General features: G+C 33.0%; 1 protein-coding gene across 1 annotated transcript in view; it reads left to right on the forward strand.

Moving 5' to 3' along the window:
• Positions 1-23,485, forward strand: part of LOC139483021 (uncharacterized) — a 136,689-nt gene that overhangs the window by 66,716 nt on the left and 46,488 nt on the right. Inside the window, exons 68-89 of the mRNA XM_071267050.1 lie at positions 181-363; positions 1,034-1,246; positions 2,040-2,082; positions 2,368-2,528; positions 2,988-3,164; positions 3,377-3,589; positions 3,888-3,930; positions 4,843-5,012; positions 5,507-5,572; positions 6,893-7,060; positions 7,549-7,762; positions 8,084-8,186; positions 9,028-9,181; positions 9,662-9,888; positions 10,761-10,923; positions 11,911-12,136; positions 14,506-14,734; positions 15,554-15,751; positions 16,783-17,086; positions 17,345-17,761; positions 18,933-19,059; positions 22,480-22,574. Coding sequence (XP_071123151.1) covers positions 181-363; positions 1,034-1,246; positions 2,040-2,082; positions 2,368-2,528; positions 2,988-3,164; positions 3,377-3,589; positions 3,888-3,930; positions 4,843-5,012; positions 5,507-5,572; positions 6,893-7,060; positions 7,549-7,762; positions 8,084-8,186; positions 9,028-9,181; positions 9,662-9,888; positions 10,761-10,923; positions 11,911-12,136; positions 14,506-14,734; positions 15,554-15,751; positions 16,783-17,086; positions 17,345-17,761; positions 18,933-19,059; positions 22,480-22,574 — 3,894 coding nt within the window. The remainder of the gene's footprint in view (positions 1-180; positions 364-1,033; positions 1,247-2,039; positions 2,083-2,367; positions 2,529-2,987; positions 3,165-3,376; positions 3,590-3,887; positions 3,931-4,842; positions 5,013-5,506; positions 5,573-6,892; positions 7,061-7,548; positions 7,763-8,083; positions 8,187-9,027; positions 9,182-9,661; positions 9,889-10,760; positions 10,924-11,910; positions 12,137-14,505; positions 14,735-15,553; positions 15,752-16,782; positions 17,087-17,344; positions 17,762-18,932; positions 19,060-22,479; positions 22,575-23,485) is intronic.

Below are 23,485 nucleotides of genomic sequence, written 5' to 3' on the forward strand. Positions count from 1 at the left end.
ACATGCACATATATACATTGAACAATTGGATCTTACTGTGACAAAAATAACTTTAACAAAGAAAATGTAAAGGAGACAGGAAAGTGCATGAACTCGATAGTGATTCATTATTTACTTAAGTTGTATTGATCACTATTATATCTGTTTAAAGCTAAACCCATCATGCATTTATTTCTTTAGATTTCTCATTGACTAAATGGTTGTCAGAAAACTACTTAACCAGACCAGTTGGAACAGATAGCCTTCCACAGTGGGCAGTTCTCCAGCTTAGAGAAGAGTTAGGACTATCCAGGTTCTTGTCTGATCAACAGTGTTATAATATTACCAATCAGTTTATGATTACTGATGATGGCTGGAATTCTGGTAATATTACTATATCATTGTTCAACAGGATTTAACTTTTAAAACACAATTTAGCTACAGATATATCCAAGAGTATGCATAAAACTATAGTATGAATAAATGGAAAAGTGGGATAAACAGCAATAAGGCAGCAACCAAACAATCAAAATAATCGAAAGATATCCATTTATTGTTAAATAAGGAAATTGCAATAGTTGTTGTTACATGTTTTTGGATAATATACAGTTACTAACTGGCTTATATGAGGGTTATACCAAATATGTTAGCCCTGATATATGATAACAAAATGTACTTTTTCTATTGGAACATCATATAAAGGAAATGTGTACCTAATGGGAGTGTGTAATGTTGATGTGATCAAACTTTATAGATAGGACAGGGATTCACTTTTGTGAGCTGTGCTCTGGGAATGAATGCATCAATGATATTAGCACACCAGATTTATAAGAAAGAATGGACCCCGGATTGTTGCATCAAAACACCATCACTTACTGTAAATTCAGAATTTATTGAAAAATACAACATTATTAGGTTTGAAATAACTTCTGGAGTGATTTTCTTACAAAAAGTCTGTTAAAATTAATTAGACTTTACATTTTTGCAAATGATCAATGAATCACAATATTGAATTAATTTTTGAATTTACAGTAAATGCTTGTATCATTTTTAGAATGTGTTAATGATGTTAGTGTACCAGATATATCCGGAAGTGGTGTGGTATGTTCTATACCAACATCCTGTACGGCCTTAGATTGTTGTATCAACACACCATTACTGAATACCTCCATCCAAACTTCTCTAAGCATCATTGACTGTAGAAACACCCTACATGTACAGATAGGAGAAAGACAGACAAGCATCAGACTGAATGAGGTTCCATATGGTAAGATTTATATTTGTTTGATATGTTAGATCAGTAAATATCTATTTTTCAAAGAAGTGAATAATTCAAATAATTGTCTCCGTGAATTTGTGGTATCATACTCCCTTCAAATGGGGTAGTTCCTGGGTTTGATCCCCTTCAGGGTTAAACCAAGGAAATTTGGTGTTACTGCTTGCCAGCTAAAGACATAGCATTTTGGAGTAAGAACAAAGACTAGTCAGTCTAAGTAAAGTTTGATTAATGTTTTGGTAGGGTGGCATGTTTTCCTGCAAACTTTTAAATTATAAACTAGCATGTTAAAAATCAGACTCAGAATTTTTGACTAGAAGTATTCAAAGCAGGGATTATATTCATTTCACATTTAAATGTTCTTGTCCTGAATATGATTTTGATTCACCACTAATGTTAAACAGCCATCAATCATCATCATTACTTCAGTAATATATGATATAAAAAAACATTTACATTGAACCCCCTTGCAGATCAAATAAGTAATAATGACTTTTATATAAAAATATGAATGTACCTTATTTGTCAGAAGTAAGAAGTTAATAGATATAAGAAGATGTGGTATGAGTGCCGATGAGACAAATCTCCATCCAAGTCATAATTTGTAAAAATAAACCATTATAGGTAAAAGTACGCTCTTAAGCTTACTAATACTTTATACAATCTCTTGTTAATTTTTTATAATCATTCATACTGAAAATTCCAAAACATTAGTTTTTTAAAAGTATTTAAAAGAATGTATGTTTATAATGAAAAGTATTTAATTGCTATTTTTTGTTTACAGGTATTGAGAATACATTCTCTATGTTTGGAATAGTTAAGTTAATGTAAGTTTATATGTTTCTTGAAGGTGAAGACCTCAGTGTAAAACTGCTTTGAGTATAAAAAAAATGGAAACCTTGCTGAAATTTCTGAATTTAAAGTTTACAAATCTTTTGTGAATATGGTTAGGATGAGTCACAATAAGCATTTATGTTCCACACAATGACAGTACTTAGTCAAAATAAGGTGTAAATACTTGAAAACAAACAGAACTCCCAACTTATAAAATAAAATAAAAATTGGAAATTTGAAGAAAACAGTTGTTAATTTTTTTATATTCACATTTGCAGATACCAGATAGACAAGCTGAGCCTGGAGAAAGCCTATAAACTGAATGTTAATATATCTGTCTGTTATGAAACTGGAGGACCATGTCAGATAAATGTACAGGTCTTCAACAATACAATCCTCAATCAGACAACTTGTACGGATGAGGGATTTCTTGATAAGGGTAAATTTAATCTTTCAAGTAGTGCATGAAATGCTTCAAATAACCTGAATTTTGTCAACTTCATCTTTTTATTCTTATTTATAAGGATTTTTTTCTTGGTTTAGAAAGCAACTAATAAATCAACTATATGAATAATCTATAATTTTTACTGGCTTTTCAGTTTACTTGTAAATTAAGGACCATGTGATCTTCAAATATCAGCATATATCTATTTTCAGTCTATGTCATACTAACCACATCCTTTTAACTTTCAATGGAAACTATAAGGTCAATGTATAAAAAAATTCTCAGGAATGATATATTTACCCTTTGTAACAACTCATCATGGAGTTCATTGGTCACCTACTGGAAGGTCAAATATTTTGCCCCCAGCAAACATATTTTCCACCTACTGTCTCAGTGGATTGTCTGTTGATGTCTACGTATTTGTTAATGATTTTCTTTTGTTTATTTTTATAGCATTTTCATTAACAAAATGGTTGACAGACCGAGGACTGACTACATCTTCTCCCGCCACTGATGTCACAGCTAATGATTTGATTATTGACCTAGGATTGAATGATTACATGGGACCTACCAGTAGATGTGACTTAACAACACCCCCATACAGCCTGGCTGTGAAGGGTTGGACTAATGGTAAAATATTGGGCACCTTTTAAGAACTGTTTGTTGATATACATAGTTTTACAAAAAATCTAACATCGGTAATCTAGATTAAAACTTGTGTAAACATTGAAAAAAATCGTTAAAACTGTATTTGGGGTTAATGAAGTTCTAACATTTTTAAAGCACTTTTGAAATTCTGATTGTATAATGTTATACATGTAGAAGCATTGTTATATTTACAGAATGTTCTAACCTGACTAAAGTAGGACTGGATCTCTCCGGTGATATAGCCTGTCACATACCATCCACATGTAACTCTATGACTTGCTGTGTCCAGTCTGACCTCCTAAGGAGGTCACTGTTTACCTCTATAGACCTCAATACATGTCTTTATACCATGACTGTCACTATAGAGGACTTTCAACATGAAATACAACTCCTGAATTACAAATGGGGTATGTATCTTTCAGAATATTACCCTGTTTAATAGTTATAAGAATGTCACATTTTGTTGATAAAATTTCACTCTGCTAATATTAAAATGTCCACTCCTTCACCTTGGACAGAAACAATAGGGCATTTAAAAACATTTAAATAATGTGCAAGTAACTGTGGGAGGGAGTTGTCCTAAATTTATGCATGTGTTTAAATTTGTCTATTTAAAAAGAAAACAAATAATCCACTCTTAAGTATTGTTGTCAAATGAGCTGTTGTAAGATTTTCATGTCTGTTTAAAATGTTTGTCTTTTATAGGAACTAATGAAGAGATGCAACTTCATGGAGCATTCCGTTTGAAGTAAGTTTATCATATATTTATATATTTGGCAATTTTTGTTTGTCTCAGTTGGGTACTACATAAACTTAAAGTTACTGTTCTTCCCATAAATGTACAAGTGTAGCCAAGGATTTTAAAAAAGCAGTATATTTAATTCATTTAATTTCCACTATATCCTTAATTTATGTACAATAGCATGGTTGCACCTTTAGAAGAAATTGTTATAGGATCTGTTTTAAATCTTTTAAACAGTATAATTTCCTGACTTAATTTAAAAGAAACAGTAAGATTAACAACAGCAATATATTGTTTTTTCTTTGATATCTAGTACACTGAGTGTTCCTTTTTTATGCCCCACCTACGATAGTAGAGGGGCATTATGTTTTCTGGTCTGTGCATCCGTGCGTCCGTTCGTGCGTCTGTTCGCCCGTTGGTCTGTCCCGCTTCAGGTTAAAGTTTTTAGTCAAGGTAGTATTAGATGAAGTTGAAGTTCAATCAACTTGAAACTTAGTATACATGTGCCCTATGATATGATCTTTTTAATTTTAAAGCCAAATTAGTCTTTTGACCCCAATTTCACGGTTCACTGAACATAATAAATGAAAGTGGGAGTTTCAGGTTAAAGTTTTTGGTCAAGGTAGTTTTTGATAAAGTAGAAGTCCAATCAACTTGAAACTTAGGACACATGTTCCCTTTGATAAGATCATTCTAATTTTAAGGCCAAATTAGAGAATTTATTCCAATTTCACGGTCCACTAAACATAGAAAATGATAGTGCGAGTGGGGCATCCGTGTACTGTGGACACATTCTTGTTTTCATAATTGTTACATACCTATATGATATGTTTCTTTTGTTTAAACTGAATTTGCACCACAAAAAAAATCCTCCCTATAAAAGTTATCTTATAAACTTTTATACAAATTTCACTGTAGATATGCTGTAAACAACATTCCATCACAAGGAAAGTTTGCTGTAGATGCCTCTATCCATGTGTGTTTTGAAGCTGGTAAAAGTCCATGTAGAAATGTGTATAATGTGATGAAGACATCAGACCTTCTGTTTCCTTCCTGTGATAGTGTACAAAACATGATGCCATTTAAAGGTATGTCAGAGTTTTCAGCAGCATATATTTTCCTTGGTTTTTTTTATGTCAAAGTTAACCATTTATTGTAACTCTTCATGTGATGTGTAAATGTATCAGATTTACAGAAATACTGTGTTATGATTAGTCACATATCTGACAATTTCTCTACCTCTGCATGCATTCAAACCCAATTTGACAAGATAGAGCAAAATTAACAAATTTGTTGATTGAATGTTTTTCGTTTCTTTCTGTAATCTCCACAATATCCATTCAAATCATTGCACTCTACTTTTGCCATTAAATCATTAGATAACTCACACAAATTCCACATTATAACTTTATATCTCAACAATATTGATCAAGTCTCAATAGCTATTGAAAAAAAGTTATATTTTGCAATTAATCTCCCATTTAAACCATTTAAGATTTGAAAATTAGATGTCTGGAGTGGATAAGTAGAAATCAGTTTGGTATAGTATATTTTAAACATGATACTTTTTCTTTATAAACAGGACTATCCTTTGACTTCTGGAAAATAACTGAGTGTACAGTCCAAAAGGGAGCTAATCCACTAACAGGTAATGTACTAAATTTATAGGTTTGATGATTTCTGAAAGATTACTACAGTTACTACCATATTAGATATGTGATCATTGAGGGGGGGGTAGGAGGGGTCCTGATCCCGAAATCCCGGGTTTAAAACATGAAATCCGGAAATCCCGGGCTTAAAAGTACGAATTCCGAGGTCCCGAAAAAAAGAATTCCCGGATCCGGAAAGGGTCAATCCCGAAATCCCTAGCTTAAAAACACCCGATCCCGGAGTCCTGATAAAGATCATATCCCCCCTCATCATTGTTATTTAGAAAAAATCTTATTCATATCTTTTTAGCTCACCTGGCCTGAAGGGCCAAGTGAGCTTTTCCCATCACTTTGCGTCCGGCATCGTCATCCGGCGTCGCCATCCGGCGTCGTCGTCCGTTGTAGTTAACTTTTACAAAAATCTTCTCCTCTGAAACTACTGAGCCAAATTAAACCAAACTTGGCCACAATTATCTAGTTTAAAAAAATGTGTGGCGTGACCCCGCTAACCAACCAAGATGGCCGCAATGGCTAAAAATAGAACATAGGGGTAAAATGCAGTTTTTGGCTTATAACTCAAAAACCAAAGCATTTAGAGCAAATCTGACTGGGGTAAAATTGTTTATCAGGTCAAGATCTATCTGCCCTGAAATTTTCAGATGAATCAGACAACCCGTTGTTGTGTTGCTGCCCCTGAATTGGTAATTTTATGGAAATTTTGCTGTTTTTGGTTATTATCTTGAATATTATTATAGATAAACTGTAAACAGCAATAACGTTCAGCAAAGTAAGATTTACAAATAAGTCAACATGACCGAAATGGTCAGTTGACCCCTTAAGGAGTTATTGCCCTTTATAGTCAATTGTTAACAATTTTCATAATTTTTTGTTAATTTTTGTAAATTTTTAGGAAATATTTTCCACTGTAATTACTGGGCCAAGTTCATTATAGATAGAGATAATTGTAGCAACAAGAATGTTCAGTAAAGAAAGATCTACAAACACATCACCATCACAAAAACACCATTTTGTCATGAATTTATCTGTGTCCATTGATAATATGCACATAGACCAAGGTGAGCGACACAGGCTCTTGAGAGCCTCTAGTTTGAATTCCTTATGTAAGACAGACTTCACCAGCAGGAGTCAATTTAAAAGTGTGAGGTGAAACCAAAATTGCTCAGACATATAGTTCATACATGTAGTTTGTTGTAAAATTTAATGTTTAAACAACTGCAATATCAGCAAAGCCTAGTCTTTTATTGGTTCAAAAATTGCAATGTAAGATTAATTAAATTTTATTCACATCAATATTACAGGATGTCCTGCAACAGCCACTGGACAGAATTTTGAATGCTGCATGCCGCTGAAGTTCCGATCTGGAAATAGGAATGTTAATGTTAAGTTTACTGTGTCTGCCTGTGATGAGGTACAGTACAGTGTGGAGAGGAAACAATGGACTAAATCTGGATTGTCTGTCATTTCTGGTTAGTAATATACCTAAGGGGAAGACTACATGAAACCAAAATTAAACACTTTTGTACTTTGTATCCTATGTATCTTTTAATGCCATATGTGCATAAATTCCTGATTAATATCTTTCCTATAAAACGTTTCAAGCATAACAGAAATTGTTTTTGTAGTTTCATTAATTTATTTAAAATCCTTTTTTTTTTTTTTTATCTATGTTGCAAGAAAAATAAATTATCAATTAATATCAAACCTTACAAAATCTTGAATTATTTGATCTTGATGTTCATGAAACCTGATTCTCAACAGGCCTTAGATGAACTCCTTTAAGGATTGTAATATAATTTGAAACTTGAATGCAATGTTTCTCTGTGCCTAATGCTTAATTGAAAAATCATTTTGAAATCGGGATAAAAAACTTAACAGGTTATTACATTTAATTTCGTAAAGTTTGGAGAAAATTTCCTTTTCAACAGACAGATTTTATCTTCACTTTACTTTGTAGGCAACCCAGTATCAGAGGACTTGGGCCAATCATTCCAGATGAACTATACCCTAACTGATGCCTCTGGATCTGTTAGAGTTATCATGTCTCTACAAGCATGCTACCTAGCTCAACAACAACCATGTGATATATATGAACTGACCCCTAAAGCTGGAGTAACCATTACAAAGCCATCATGTACTGGTAGGAGAAGGAGAAGGAGGGAAGCTACTGAGTGAGTTTGAATTTAATGCTTTAAAAAACCCAAATATGAACAAATTAAAAAAACGAGGCACACTTTATCAATAAAATTTAGTTAATAAACAGTTGTTTCATTATATACCACATTTCTTTCTCTTTTTGTTGTTACATTAAATTGAGCTTTAATCACAATGTCTTCTTTGATTTCAATGAAAGCTAAAATTGGGAAAAATATTTTCTCCAAATGTAACATCATGCAAAGAAGACAAATAGTTTTATCACTTGTAGCTATAGGGTACAGTTGTATTTCATGATAAGAGAAATTAGTCACACTATATGCTTTGGATTATTTCAGACCAAGCCCTGCCAACTTCCATGAAGGAATGAGAATTCTAACAGAAAGAAAAGCATCTAATGAAGAAATGGAATCATATATTGGCGAAGTCCAACAACATGAGGTTAGATATTTTAGTTCATTTATTGTTATGGCCAGCCATAAAAAGGATAGGATATTAAATATTATACAATTACTGTCTTTTGATGAGGTAAATGTGTGGTTTTATTGACTTTTTAAAAACTGATATTCACTGAGGACAACAGCCGAAGTGATTATCAGTTTTTCAAAAGTCAATTAAACCACATATTTACCGAGACAAAAGACAGTAATTGTTTTATTCCATATTCCAAGAGAAATGGGTGTAATGGAAAACCTATTGTACATCAAACCTTTTTTTTACCAAAATTGAAAACATATAAAAGCACGCAACATTTTGCACTGTGAATATCCTTTTCCGCAGGTGAATATGCTTATTTATTCAAAATCCCATTTATAAAGTAAAACCTTCTAAAGTTTAATCAATATGGAATAACATTAAATATCCTATGTGTTTATCAATCAGTACCATCTTTCACTAATTGTTAACCACACTATATTTTTTGTTTATTTCTGCGTTGTTTTGATTTTCAAAAACCAGTATGATCTTTTATCAATATGACCCTATTCTATTGGCATTAACTAATACATTTAGTCAATTTGATCTACATTTGGCATCAATTAAAGTTTTCAAATTGTTTTTCAAACTGAACATTTTTTTATTAGTAACCAAACGAACAGTAAGGTTTGATAAACACATTGCAATTTGGTTAGAATATTGAATACACTAGTACTACTGCAATAGGTTGAGAGCAACACTTACAGTCAAGTCACAATCATCAATGCAAATTATTTGAACATAATATATTAGAGGTGTTGTTTTATGTTTTGGATGTAGTTACCATTCCTGTTCTGACATTTTACAGCAAGAAGAAAAACTGATGAATTTGGAAGGTGTTGAAATTTCACCGGGTGATACTAAAATAGGACCAAAGTCTGCACTGAAGGCTTTAGGGAAGAATAACCCAGCAGCCATAGTAACTACGGGAGAAGTAGCTGCCCCAACACCTGTTGAAGGGGGTATGTACCTCATAAGATATACAAAAACACATCTATTAGGGGGGGGGGGGGGGGGGGGGGTGTAAAAAAAAGGTCATTTAAAATCAACTTTTTACTTTTATGCAGTGTTCATTTAACATTCTGTTAACACAGTAAATCACTGTAGCCTGTGAATTCTTTTGTTTTCTTTAGATACTTATTTTTCATAGACTTATGTGTGTATAGATGCACAAATACAATTGGTTAAACATCACAAACTCAATTAAAAAAACAAATAAACACTTTTTTGTGCAAAAAAATGGTACCAACAAATATAGATGAATAGGAATGCTTATTTTCAAGCTTATAGTTAGTATTTTGTTTAGATATTTACAGAAACTGTTTAAAATAAATTCAATTTTAGATTAATTATTGCCTATATTTGAAGAACTTCTTTTATGTGCTATAATACTCAGCACAATGGTAAATATTAATAAAAAAATGTTCTATCTTGATAACTAGGGTCAGCTATAGCTGATATGATGGGTGTAACTGGTGACATAAAAGGCAGAACAAAACAGGCATTTGTTGTTGGAAGTGGTTTGACTAATGTTGGTATCAAGTTACTGGGAGAGAAAGTGGCCAACATGACCATTGGTGACCTGGGTACTATGTTTGATATGAAAAATATTGATCCAGTTCTTATATACAAACTTGGATTGCAACTAAAAGATTTGGCAAAGGCTTTGGTAAGTAAGACTTGAAAAACTAAACATATTAATTTTCCAACTTTGTGAGTAGTTGTCTCATTGGCAGTCATACCATATTTTTTTATTTTTTAGATCAATATTTAATGTTCTGAAAATTGAATATATTCAAAATATGAGGAGCCTGTCTGGTATTTCTTTACTTGGCCTAACTTAGCTTAATTTAAAATATTTTATTATTTATTTTTATGCCTCCACAACTAAAAGTTGGGGGGGGATATTGTTATATTGTTTTACCCCTGTTTGTCAGTCTGTCTATCAATCTTCTGTCTGTCCTTCTGTCCTCTCCTATTATGGGTATATTTTTATTCCAGATAACTCCTCCTACAGTTTGAATACTTGACCATTTTTTCACTTTTCTGACTGTTTGTACATAAATTGAAGATGTGCATGTGGTCAAAGTTTTGCTTTTTTCTAATATTTGCTCTTTTGGGAGATAGTTGAACTTTGTCAATATTGGAGAATTTACTTGCATAAGAGATGCATACCATTTCCTGATAACTCCTTCTACATTGAACCATAGACATATGTGCTACCATGCTCAAATTTGTGTATTTTAAAATAACACTTTGCATCTGAGGGGTATCATTTGTGTCTCACAGAAACAATAATATCTCAAAGAAAGTCCTACATTGACTTTGTTATAATACAGTTACTTCAGAGTGGAGTGTGGGGCATCACTTTATATAGTTTATATTTTGAAGAAGTTTCCAAGTATACATCTGGCAGTTCAATTATTTACTAACCAAAGTTAGTCACACTTTATATAAATTTAAATGATATGGTGTTGTATAGTATTGTGAGAAAAATGAGAAAATTAATACAAAAAAGATTATGTTTTAATTGTTTTTCAGCTGTCTGAGTTCATTGACCATATAATGAATGGGCAGATAATGAACATACTTCAATCCTTTGATGTTCCAATGAAAGGAGATTTTAGTTTTCCTAAACAGCATGCCACTTTCTTCGAATACCACCAGACCTATGTTCTTGGCGGCTTTATAATAATGACGTTTGGTAAGTAAGCTTGGAGAGGACTACTTGCACTTATGTTTCATATTTTATTTGTCCCATTAATTTATTAGCTTACCTGGCGCAATAGGTTAGCTATTGCACCTATTGGTATGCAATTGTATTAACAATGGCACATCTCTATGATCTCATTTTCATTTTCCCCTCTGATTATTTAGTCATGGTCTCTTGACTTTGAAACTTTGAAACTTTTGCTTAGTTTACATGTAATAGTTAGTGATTAAATCAGTTTCAGATGAACCACTTATGTTTAGTCAATGAAATTTGTATGCAAATTTATTTGCATTTGCAAGTCTCATTTCCATAGAAATCATCATGAACAATTGCCTTTGAAAATTTTACATAGTTAACAAGTTAATGTTGTGTTCTGTCTATTTGAAGGGAACAACTTATTATAAGTCGTTGGTATTTAGTATGCAATTGTATTAACATTGGCATATCTCATTTCCATGAAGAATGTTTAGCCATGTACATTCAGTCATGGTGCATTGACTTTGAAAACTTGCAAAATTAACATGTAAAAGTACAACTGTTTTAATTTCAACATTTGTATTATCAAAATTACAAAAAGGCAACACAGATATCTCTGTGATAATAGTTTATATAAATTACTTCCATCTTTTGAACCTCAGTCATGATACTAATCTTTGATATGTTAATAATTTGACTGTGAAGCCATGGTCATATCATCTTGAAAAGTTGTGCATATGTTCATTGTGCTATTAAATTGTATGCCAGATTATGGTTTTGACTCCATTTTGTGGTTCTCTGAACAAAGTACAGTGACTTAACTTCTACATCATTTGGTCTCATGAGCAATCATATCACATCTTCTAAATTTATACATGAATATGACATTGTTAAAGCAAAGACCCTAACTTCAAGGTTCCCTAAACATGAATATATGTCTGTGTGAGCATGGTGTGCTATTCAAAATAAGTCAATCTATATCATGTTAACTTATATTTATAGAGTTTGGTGCTGGTGCTTATTATGGGATGAAGTTTGAGATAGGGGCCAAGTTAATGGATATGAAAGCTTATGCTACAATAGTACCCTATGGTGGTGTAGAGGTTTGGGGTGAGTTAGGAATAGGTTTCCTATTGTATGGCAAACTTAGATTGGAAGGCAGAATTATGGATCTGAGGTTTCCAACAACAGCTGAGATTGGTTTCAACAAGTTTCCACTTGATGTTGGGTAATATATATTTTAATAGAAAATTTTATACACCTTTTTTTAGCTCACCTGGCCTAAAAGGCCATGTGAGCTTTTCTCATCACTTGGCGTCCGTCGTCGTCGTCGTCGACGTCGTCGTCGTCGTCGTTAACAATTTTTCAAACATCTTCTCCTCTGAAACTACTGAATGGATTTGAATGAAACTTAGCATGATTGTTCCTTAGAGTATCCTGCACAAAGTGTGTGCTTCGATTTTCGATCCGTCAAAAAACATGGCCGCCGTTACTTAAAATAGAACATAGGGGTCAAATGCAGTTTTTGGCTCAAAAACGGAAGCATTTAGAGCAAATCTGACATGGGGTAAAAATGTTCATTAGGTCAAGATCTAATAGCCCTGAAATTTTCAGATGAATCAAACAAACCATTGTTGGGTTGCTGCCACTTAATTGGTAATTTTAAGGAAATTTTGCAGTTTTTGGTCATTATCTTGAATATTATTATAGATAAAGATAAACTGTAAACAGCAAAAATGATCAGCAGAGTAAGATCTACAAATAAGGTAATATGACCAAAATTGTCAATTGACCCCTTAAGGGGTTATTGTTCTTTAATGACAATTTTTCACAATTTGTTCATCATATTTGCTAACTTTAAAAAATCTTCTCCTCTGAAACTGCTGAATGGATTTGGATGAAACTTAGCATGATTGTTCCTTTGATTATCCTGCACAAAGTGTGTGCTTCGATTTTTGATCCGTCAAAAAACATGGCCGCCGTTACTGAAAATAGAACATAGGGGTCAAATGCAGTTTTTGGCTTATATCTCAAAAACGAAAGCATTTAGAGCAAATCTGACATGGGGTAAAAATGTTCATTAGGTCAAGATCTATCAGCCCTGAAATTTTCAGATGAATCAAACAAACCATTGTTGGGTTGCTGCCACTTAATTGGTAATTTTAAGGAAATTTTGCAGTTTTTTGTCATTATCTTGAATATTATTATAGATACAGATAAACTGTTAATAGCAAAAATGTTAAGCAAAGTAAGATCTACAAATAAGTCAATTTGACCAAAATTGTCAATTGACCTCTTAAGGAGTTATTGCCCTTTAAAGACTTTTTTCACAATTTGTTCATCATGTTGACTTACTTTAAAAAATCTTCTCCTTTGAAACTGCTGTATCAATTTCAGCCAAACTTAGGCTAAATGAGTTTTAGAGTTTCAGAGTATCTAGTATAAATTTTATATTTCATTTCCTTGTATGTCAAGAAACATAGCTCCTATGGCTAAAATAGAACATAGGAGAACATGATTTTTTTTTTGCTTTTGAAGAAAATAGGACGATTCAAAGAACATTTAAATAAATTGAAAAGCCAAAATAATCATTGATGAGAGATTAAACCAAAAAAATTCAGGTGAGCGATTCAGGCTCTTGAGAGCCTCTTGTTTTACAGCAGATTCCATTGAGTTTGTATGCAAATGCAATATTTTTGGTTATCTGAACTGTGAAGTCATTATTAGATAAGGTATACTACCCTTCTGTCGGAGTAGAAAGTAGCCTAGTCCTACTGAGAGATAGAATGGTTATATGTCGGACTATAAAAAAGAAGATGTGGTATGATTGCCAATGAGACAACTCTCCACAAGTGACCAAAATGACACAGAAATCAACAACTATAGGTCACTGTACGGCCTTCAACAATGAGCAAAACCCATACCACATAGTCAGCTATAAAAGGCCCCTAAATGATAATGTAAAACAATTCAAACGAGAAAACTAACGGCCTTATTTATATAAAAAAATGAACGAATAACAAATATGTAACACATTAACAAACGACAACCACTGAATTACAGGCTCCTGACTTGGGACAGGCACATATACATAATGTGGCGGGGTTAAACATGTTAGCGGGATCCCAACCCTCCCCTAACCTGGGACAGTTGTATAACAGTACAACATAAGAACGAACTATAAAAATCAGTTGAAAAAGGCTTAACTCATCAGATGAACAAAAATACAAGTGGATGTGGCCGGGTACTTGTACATCACAACAACAAATAGACACTAGAAACAGATCTGAGAGTACTCACAGTTAACTGACAGCTAGTTCAAAGTCACTTACAACTAATAAAAAAATCTTGCATTTAAGACTAGTCTACTCTTAATATAATTGACTGAAAATTTAGAATGTGCTGTTATTTTCCATTATATTTTGTAACTATATGTCTTTTTCAATGGAGTTGTTAATTTTAACAGTTGATATACTTTCAATTTAAGTTGCTCTTTACACTTTTGTACATTGAACAATTTATGCTGCCATTTCGTTAAATAATTTTAATTACATCATGTATCTGATGGAGACTGTAAAAGTTGTTTTTTATTTTCAGAATGTCAATGTACTTGGAGCTGACACCAATAGAGATAAGACTGCTAGGACTGGTGACACTCGAAATCAATTTACTATTTGTATCGTTTAAGAAGGTGTTGTATCAGCATAAAATCTGGGGTTACAAAGCACCTACCATCAGAGCCAAAATAGTGGATACGTTTAAAAAAGAGGTCGACAAGTCTGCTCCAGAAATAGACTCCTTTGTCGATAAAGTAACTGCTGAAAGGGTAATTTGTCTTTATTATAGTCTTTGTAAACTAATTTGACATGTTTAATCCCAACACATTTTTGTGCCTTTCTAAAGTCAGGAAAATTTAGCCTTGTTAGTCATTATGATTTTTTGCAACGAAAACCCATTGTTTTCTGCTATTTGGTTAAATTGTTGTTTCTTGTACACATTCCTTGTTTCCATTTGCTTCTACTGTGGATAGATTATTATTTGTTGAATACTAATTTTTGTCGATTTTGTGGGTACTGGTAAACCACTAAATTAAATGCTCAACAAGTGACAAATTTTCTTGAGTAGAGGCTTGTATGCAGACTTATGTCATAACCATGAAATTAAATATACACGAACATGCAAATTTCCCTTCATCCACGAAAAATGATATCCATGAAAATAAATGAATCCACAATATTTGAATTACTGTAAATTCAGAAATTATTGCATGCATTTATTATTGCGATTTTGTTATTTCAGACCTAAATGCGATTTTAATTTTTACAATTTTGAGAAAAATCTTGGTTAATTCATACAAAATATTTCAAAATGCGATTCTAAATTATTGCGTTTACAATTCTGTCGCATTTTTCGCAATAATAAAAACCCTGCAATAATTTCTGAATTTACAGTAAATACCAACCTATATCAAAAATTGTTTACTCCATTATTGTAACAATATTATGTAACTGCTATATCAAGCAGTTCTACATAAGATGACAAAAATTATTAATAGTAAGTAACTAAATCAATAACTTTAATGTTCAAATATTTTTGTTTATATTGACTTATAATCTATCAGTAGTATTTGTATTTGTCTAATCAGAAAAAGAGAGGAGCTGCACCATGCCAGGTTCGACAGTTACCAGGCCTAGACTTTACTGAGCCTCGTTTTGAGATAGCTGTAAGAGCAGCAGACGACAGATGTCAGGTCAAATTATTTCTAAATGTGGGAACTGTTCCTGGAGGTCATGATGTCCTGAATGAGAAAGAACTGGGAGGTCCATCTACAATAGTAAAGGAGGTAAGAATGAATGGGCTATCTTGCAAAGGAATACTGTGAGTCTGTGACAAATGTGAAATGTAAGTAGTTTCATTTAATTTGAGACATGGATACACTATGTGCTTTTAAATCATAAACCTACACTATATTCAATATCAAATTTGAGCTCAATTACTCAAAGATCAAGGTCACATCATCAGTAGATTGACTAAAACTCTTGGAATTTTGGTTAGACCTATTCTTTTTTAATCCAAACATTTAAGTGAGCGTTTCTTATCACTTGGCGTACGTCGTCAGTCAACCCTCCTCGTCGTCAGTTAGCGGCGTTAACTTTTTACATTTTTAACTTCTTGTAGAGAGCCTCTGAATGGAATGAAACCAAACATGGCATGAATGTTCCTTATGAGGTGCTGACCAAGTGTTGTTACTTTGCAGCTGTCCTGATCCATCATCCAAGATGGCAGCCTGCTGGGGACTTAGTTTAACATAGGACCCTATTGAAAATGCATACAAATGACTTCTTTAAGAGAACCACTGAATGGAGTGAAACTAATCATGGCATGATTGTTCCTTATGAGGTGTTGACCAAGTGTTGTTACTTTGTAGCTGATTAATCATCCAAGATGGCCGGCAGCGGCGGACTTAGTTTAACATAGGACCCTATGGGAAATGCATACAAATGATTTCTTCTAGAGAACCACTGAATGGAATGAAACCAAACCTATTATGAATGTGCCTTATGAGGTGCTGATGAAGTGTTGTTACTTTTAGCTGCCCCGATCCATCATCCAAGATGGCAGCCAGCTGGGGACTTAGTTTAACATAGGACCCTATGGGAAATGCATACAAATGACTTCTTTCAGAGAACCACTGAATGGAATGAAACCAAACATGGCATGATTGTTCCTTATGAGGTGTTGACCAAGTGTTGTTGCTTTGTAGCCAATCCATTGGCCAAGTTCTGATTGATACATGTAGCTCAAATCTTATATTTTTTGTTTTCTCTTCTTTATAGCTATGAAATTTGATAAATATTGTAATATTTTTTTCAGAGATTAAAAACATCAGGAGTTCCTCTTTACTTCACTATGATTGCTGAAAATGACTCAGGTCAAAGGTCAAGGGCAAGCTGTTACTTAGCAACATATGATGTTACCTTGCCTGGAGGTCGTTTCCAAGAGGAATACATTACTTCTAGTAATCCAGCTGTAATGAGAGCATCAATTACAGTGTATGAAGACTCAGACCTTCAACAGTCTATGGTTGGTGTAGGATTTGGCAAGGATATCTATGGAGATCAAGTTATTAGTTGGGCTGATGTTTCCATGAAAGAACAACAGCACACATTCAACATTGGTAAATATATAGGATTTATGTTCAGCTTTAGTATGATATGAAAACTTTGTGTGCAAATTTTATACAAAAATGTAGTCTTGTAAAAAAGGGAATTAACTCTTACAAACAGTGTTGTATGGAGGTTTATGTTAAAACAATAATTGAAAAGGACCATTTAATTTGATATTAGATGAATAAATAATATATAAGCCATATAGTTGTACTGTTGATATAATGTTCATCCCTAAACATTTAATTGCTCTTTTTATAATTGTTTAGGTGATGATCCATTTAACCATGAAGTTTTGAGAAAGATGTTCACTGGTTCCCGTACAGGACGTTTGATAGCACCCAAAGCTGGCCCAGATACTACCAAGAATTCACCTGGAGATTGTGCCAGGGCATGTGCTGATCTACCTCACACAAAATGCATGAGTTTTAATTATGACTTTGGCAAGGCTACATGTGAACTAGTTGAAGCCATAGAAGGCCATGACTACAAACGATCCAAGTCAGGACTATTTGAACATTATGAAAGACTTGGTGTAGGAAAAACAAAACAGTTTGTTTATGATCAACTGATCTTACAGCATAATAAGATACACTACTTCAATTTTATGATGGTGAATGTTCTGGCTTACACTAATATCATATCATCTAGAGGCGTATTGGTAGACCTGACTACACCATTAACAGGTTAGATGATGTTTAGTTTTAATTTCTAAGACTTTGAATGAAATAAAAAAAAAACCTGATAAAATAACATATAAAAAATAAATATATCCTGCTCCGATGTAGGAGGGATTCTGTTTTAAGGTCTGTTTCAAATCAACTTGAACTTTTTTTAACATGTGCAATATCATTTTTAGCTCACCTGGCCTAAAGGGCCAAGTGAGCTTTTCTCATCACTTGGCGTCCGGCGTCGTCATCATCGTCGTCCGTCTTTGTCTTTTAAAAAAATCTTCTCCCTGAAACTACTTGGCCAAATTTATCCAAACTTGGCCACAATCATCATTAGGGTATCTAAATCAAAAAATGTGTCCGGTGACCCGGCCAGCCAACCAAGATGGCCGCCATGGCTAAAAATAGAACATAGGGGTAAAATGTAGATTTTGGCTTAAAACTCTGAAACCAAAGCATTTAGAGCAAATCTGACATGGGGGTAAAATTGTTTATCAAGTCAAAATCTAAATGCCCTGAAATTTTCAGATGAATTGAACAACCGGTTGTTGTGTTGATGCCCCTGAATTGGTAATTTTAATGAAATTTTGCTGATTTGGTTATTATCTTGAATATTATTATAGATAGAGATAAACGGTAAACAGTAATAATGTTCATCAAAGTTAGACCTACAAATAAGTCAAAATGACCAAAATGGTCAATTGACCCCTTAAGGAGTTATTGCCCTTTAAAGGCAATTTTTAACAATTTTCATAAATTGAGTAAATTTCGGTAAATTTTTACAAAATGTTTTTCTCTGTAACTTCTGGGCAAAGTTCATTATAGATAGATATATTGTTAACAGCAAGAGTGTTCAGTAAAGTAATATGGCATCACAGGGGTGTGCCAATATCTACCAACACATCACCATCACCAAAACACAATTTTGTCATGAATCCATCTGTGTCCTTTGTTTAATATGCACATAGACCAAGGTGAGTGACACAGGCTTTTTAGAGCCTCTAGTTTGTAAATGTAGCCCAATGTAAGGTTATTGCCAAGATTTCGTAATTCACTCAAAATGGAAATTGATAGTTTATGCAGAGCATGCATGGTGTCCTTTATTGACACTATTCTTTGTTTGTCATTCTTCCTACGCAACACATTGGATTGGTTTTTCAGACGGTTTAACTTTCTTTTTTTTTAGGTCTAATCAAGAATGCCAGTGCTGACTACCTAGAAATTGTTCCGTGTTTAAGTATGATTCCAGAACAAAACAGACCAGACTGGAAAATATGGTGCAAAGGGATCAATCCTAAAGTGAAAAATCACAGGTACTTTATACTTTATACAAAGCATAAATGAATAGATCTCAGTACTAGCCACCAAAACATCTTTTTTTCTTCTAATGCTAGAAAGCTTAAGTTTTCACATTTTGAGATGATTTAAATAAAAAATCTATTAATTGAAATAAATAGAGTGGGGCGCTCATAATTGCCGGGGACACAATTTCGCCGTTTTATGATTTTGAGGTGTAAAAACTTCAAAGGATTGGTGAAATGGAAGAAATATGCCGGTAAATTATATTATTATAACAAATATGATTATTTTTTAAACTAAGACAAAATTTCAGCACTTACCAAAAAGGACCAAAAAACAGACAAGGATTTTCAGCCCATTTCCTGAATGAAAAAAAATATTTCAAAGAAGTATTTCCTAGTAATTCTTTGACTGATTGCCCTAAATGTCAGTTCTTTACACATTTGAAATGTTTGCTATTCATCTATAATGAAATTGATTTGATAAATATTGTTCAAAGCTGCAGTTATTTGGTTTTAAATAGATGTGTAGAACGGCGAATATGTCACTGGTGGTAAGCGGATGGTCGTAACTAAAAGTTACGACCATCAGGAGATGGGAGACAACTCTAGGGATAAGTTTTTCTTTTCCGATTTTCATGCAGTAAAATGTTCATTTGAGGCAAACCGCTTGTCTCATACATACTATTCGGTGGTTCGGAGATATTGAAACCAAATTTGATGCATTAAAACATGCCAATTTTTGTAAAATAGTCATTCAAAAATTCGAGCATGATGGTCGTAACTAAAAAAACAAAAATGTTGAGGATGGTCGTAACGAAAATTTGTGATGGTCGTAACTCTGTTTTAAATAAAACCGAATAAGGCAAGTCAAGAGTTTTAAACGTGTCTTTTATTGTATGCATATATATTATATGTTGTATTTCTGAAGATTTTTTAAAATTTTTACATACAACGTAAAATAAAGCAATTTCAATCCGTGTAACACTTATCAATTAAAATTTTTAAAAAAGTTTTCAAATATTAGTTTGGGGGAATTTTGATTAAAGTTTCAAATTGGTTTAAAATTCCAAATTTTTCAAATGTTTTGGACCGAACATGTCAAGTCAAGAGTTTTAAACGTGACTTTTATTATATGAATATATTATATTATATATTGTTTTCACCAATGATAAAATCTAAAGGGGGTGAAGAGAGGGGTACCTGTAAAGTGCGAAACGGAAGAAAATTGGAACGAATCGAACGAAACAATACAAAATGAAATGACAGTCATATATACTGAAAATATAATGTATAAAACTAACCAGAGGCAAAAAGTTGAATTAATGTATAAGCAATTAAATTCATTAACAATGTAAATTTCTCAAAAGTGGAGAATTCATTTTAAAACAAGAAACACAGCCTTGGTTATGATAATTCTTAGTTAGAAATAAAAAGCACGAAATGTATCAAATCATTTTTAATTACAAAATAAATGATTTTAAGGAAAGGCATTTTTAGGAAAATGGACATCACATGAAATAACAGTATCCTGGTTTTTTTTCTTCTTTAGATTTTGCATCTTTGTTAAAAATAAACATTGTAAAAACTTTTTGAGGATGTACCTACTAGTTGATTTTTTTTTTAAATCTACAATTTAAGATTGATACATTAAGTCGAAAGAGCATTAGTAAGGAGTCAAAATAATCTAAAAGTTAATATTGATAGGCTATGAAGGTCGTTATCTAGACTAGACCATTCCCGCGAATTCGCAGGTCCGTACCTGAGTTAAAGAACATACGCTTTATTTTTAGCCTGGATTATTGAAAGTCATCTTGTTATTTGGTGAAATCAAGCTGATAATAAGGTGGACAGTTATGTCCATTACGAAGTCCATGAGTAGCGTGTAGCCATTCATACAATATAAACATATAACATACACATAATGTTAAATCTGCATACCGTGGGGTTTGTATGTGATAGTCGCCGCAGTACATTTAGTTCTACCTAAGTCTCTGACATATTATCCTGGTTACAAGCTTAAGCCTGGCTTCAAACTAGTATTTTATTTTACTCTTAAAGTCAGCGCGTGTAGAAGTGTAAAATATATATATCAACACTATTCCTACTTTCGAGAGATTAATACAATTTTCATTGCGACACAATGGATTCAGTTTTCATTCCGTACCAATACTTAGAACTAATATCAATGATATACCGCTATATATAATCGTTATGTAATCGATAAACAATAGACAGCACGTTAAAATATCCTTGGTTGAGTTCAGTATCGTAGCGGCTACGTAGCTGCTATCAATATCTATGTAGCAACTAGTCTATAGCTACACGTTCAATAGTCAAAATCTACGTAGCACTATACGTAGCTGCTACGATATTGAACTCAACCCAGGACTCCGAAGTGTATTTGTGGATTTAATTTCCGCATGAACCACCAAAAGCCGAATATTTGAAGCCCTATAATTTATAAGAACTGCAATAGCTGATTAAAAGTTAACGATGATTGTTCAGAATTGTACGTTTAATAATTTCATCTGCCGACATGATTGCAGAAAAAAAAGTCGAAAATAAAAAAAAAATATGAGTGACCACACGTGCATTTGATAATTGTATGCCTTAACGTACAGTAAAAAAAAATATTAATACTCAACCCAAACATACTTTTTGGCTTAATGCGAGTTGAACAGTTTTCATTGTTCCTCCTAAATGATGAGCGTTTTGAATAGAACATCAGAACTGTGTGTGTTTAATAATTCTCTAGCTCAATTTCTGCATACCATTATCATGGTAACAAATAATATTGTTTGTAACAAATCATGTATGACATCTGAGTTTATTACTTTTACTTTTAAAATACATTAATAAAAGTTTGTCTAAATACTCGAGTTACGGTCATCTTTCAAAGTTACGACCATCATGCTCCAACTTTTGAATGACTATTTTACGAAAATTGGAATGATTTTGTCTATCAAATTTGGTTTCAATATCAACGCACTCACGATATGTGTATATGAGACCAGCGGTTTGGCTCAAATGAACCTTTTACTGCACGATAATATGAAAAGAAAAACTTATCCCTAGAGTTGTCTCCTATCTCCGGATGGTCGTAACTTTTAGTTACGACCATCCGCTTACCACCAGTGATATGTGTCCCCCATTGACAAAATATCAGCAATTTCAAACACCCTTTAATCTTACTTTTCAGATCATTATTTTCAAACAAAGACGTTTTCAAGCTTAAGAATATTTTGCATTTGAAGTTATCTTCCTATAGAAATATCAGTAACTGTAGAAAACATGGAAAGATATGGCGAAAATGAGCACCCCACTCTAAATGCAATATAAAAAAAAAGACCAACACCTGTATTCAGTGAACTTTGAAATGTATATATTTTTTAAATCTGAATGAATTGCTGATGGTTATCCTGCATGTTTCAGATTAATTATTGATGGGCAAGGATCTCTGACTGTGTTCAATGGACCAGACCCGATGACTGACCTTAGATACACCAGAGCAAACAGATATATTTCTGGTAAGCTTAGGGACGACATCAAAAGTTCAATGTAGGATAAAAAACTTAATTCACATAGTTTTTTTGACTGACCCCCCTTCCCCCCCTCCTGACTTAATTTGGGAAAAATTGATTGACCAATAGGGATATATGTAAAAATCGATTTTATCTTAACCCCCACCCCAAAACTATTTGATTTAAGGATGTACTTAGGTGAGGTTTTGGAATTTGTGTCAAATGTTCGGACTCCTTGGTGTTTTTCCATACAATACAATGTAAAATATTTTGCCCCATAACACCCATTTATTTTTTCAAATATGACTAAATAGCTCATGAAAGGTCATTTACCAAAATTTTAGAAGATTCTTAATTTTCTTTCTTTTGTTTCGAGACATAATAATACCAATGCAAATATGAGGTAAAAGTCTGAGTCAGCATTTTCCCGCCATATTTTAATTCTCAAATATCTTGAAAAGGAGGTCCATGACCTATCAATATTGTTAGCTTATTTTTATCCTTAATTGAGGCTCTACCAGCTTATAGTATCAATATTAACTTCTTAATTTATTAGTTTTCACCTAACCTCACCTAAGTACATCCTTAAGATTTTTATTCTACATCGATCTTTTGATGTCGACCCTTAATAAGTATCTCATGTTGGTCTTCATGGATGAGTAATAGGGATTAACCATATCAGTGTAAATGACATTATTAAATGATATGAGCAAATAAGCCCTAATACGGATAAATCAGCATGTGCAATACTAAAAACGTTCCACTGTCGATATAAATCAAGATTTAATATTGCTCTTCGAACAGGGCCAATACGGAAAAAAAACAGGGCCAATACGGGTCTCGAGGCCAATACAGCAAACCTTGAATCTATACCAGTGCCAATACAGAAACAGCCAGTTAATAACACTATATTATTA

This window comes from Mytilus edulis, chromosome 7 (assembly GCF_963676685.1).
Source record: "Mytilus edulis chromosome 7, xbMytEdul2.2, whole genome shotgun sequence".
Lineage (NCBI taxonomy): Eukaryota > Metazoa > Mollusca > Bivalvia > Mytilida > Mytilidae > Mytilus > Mytilus edulis.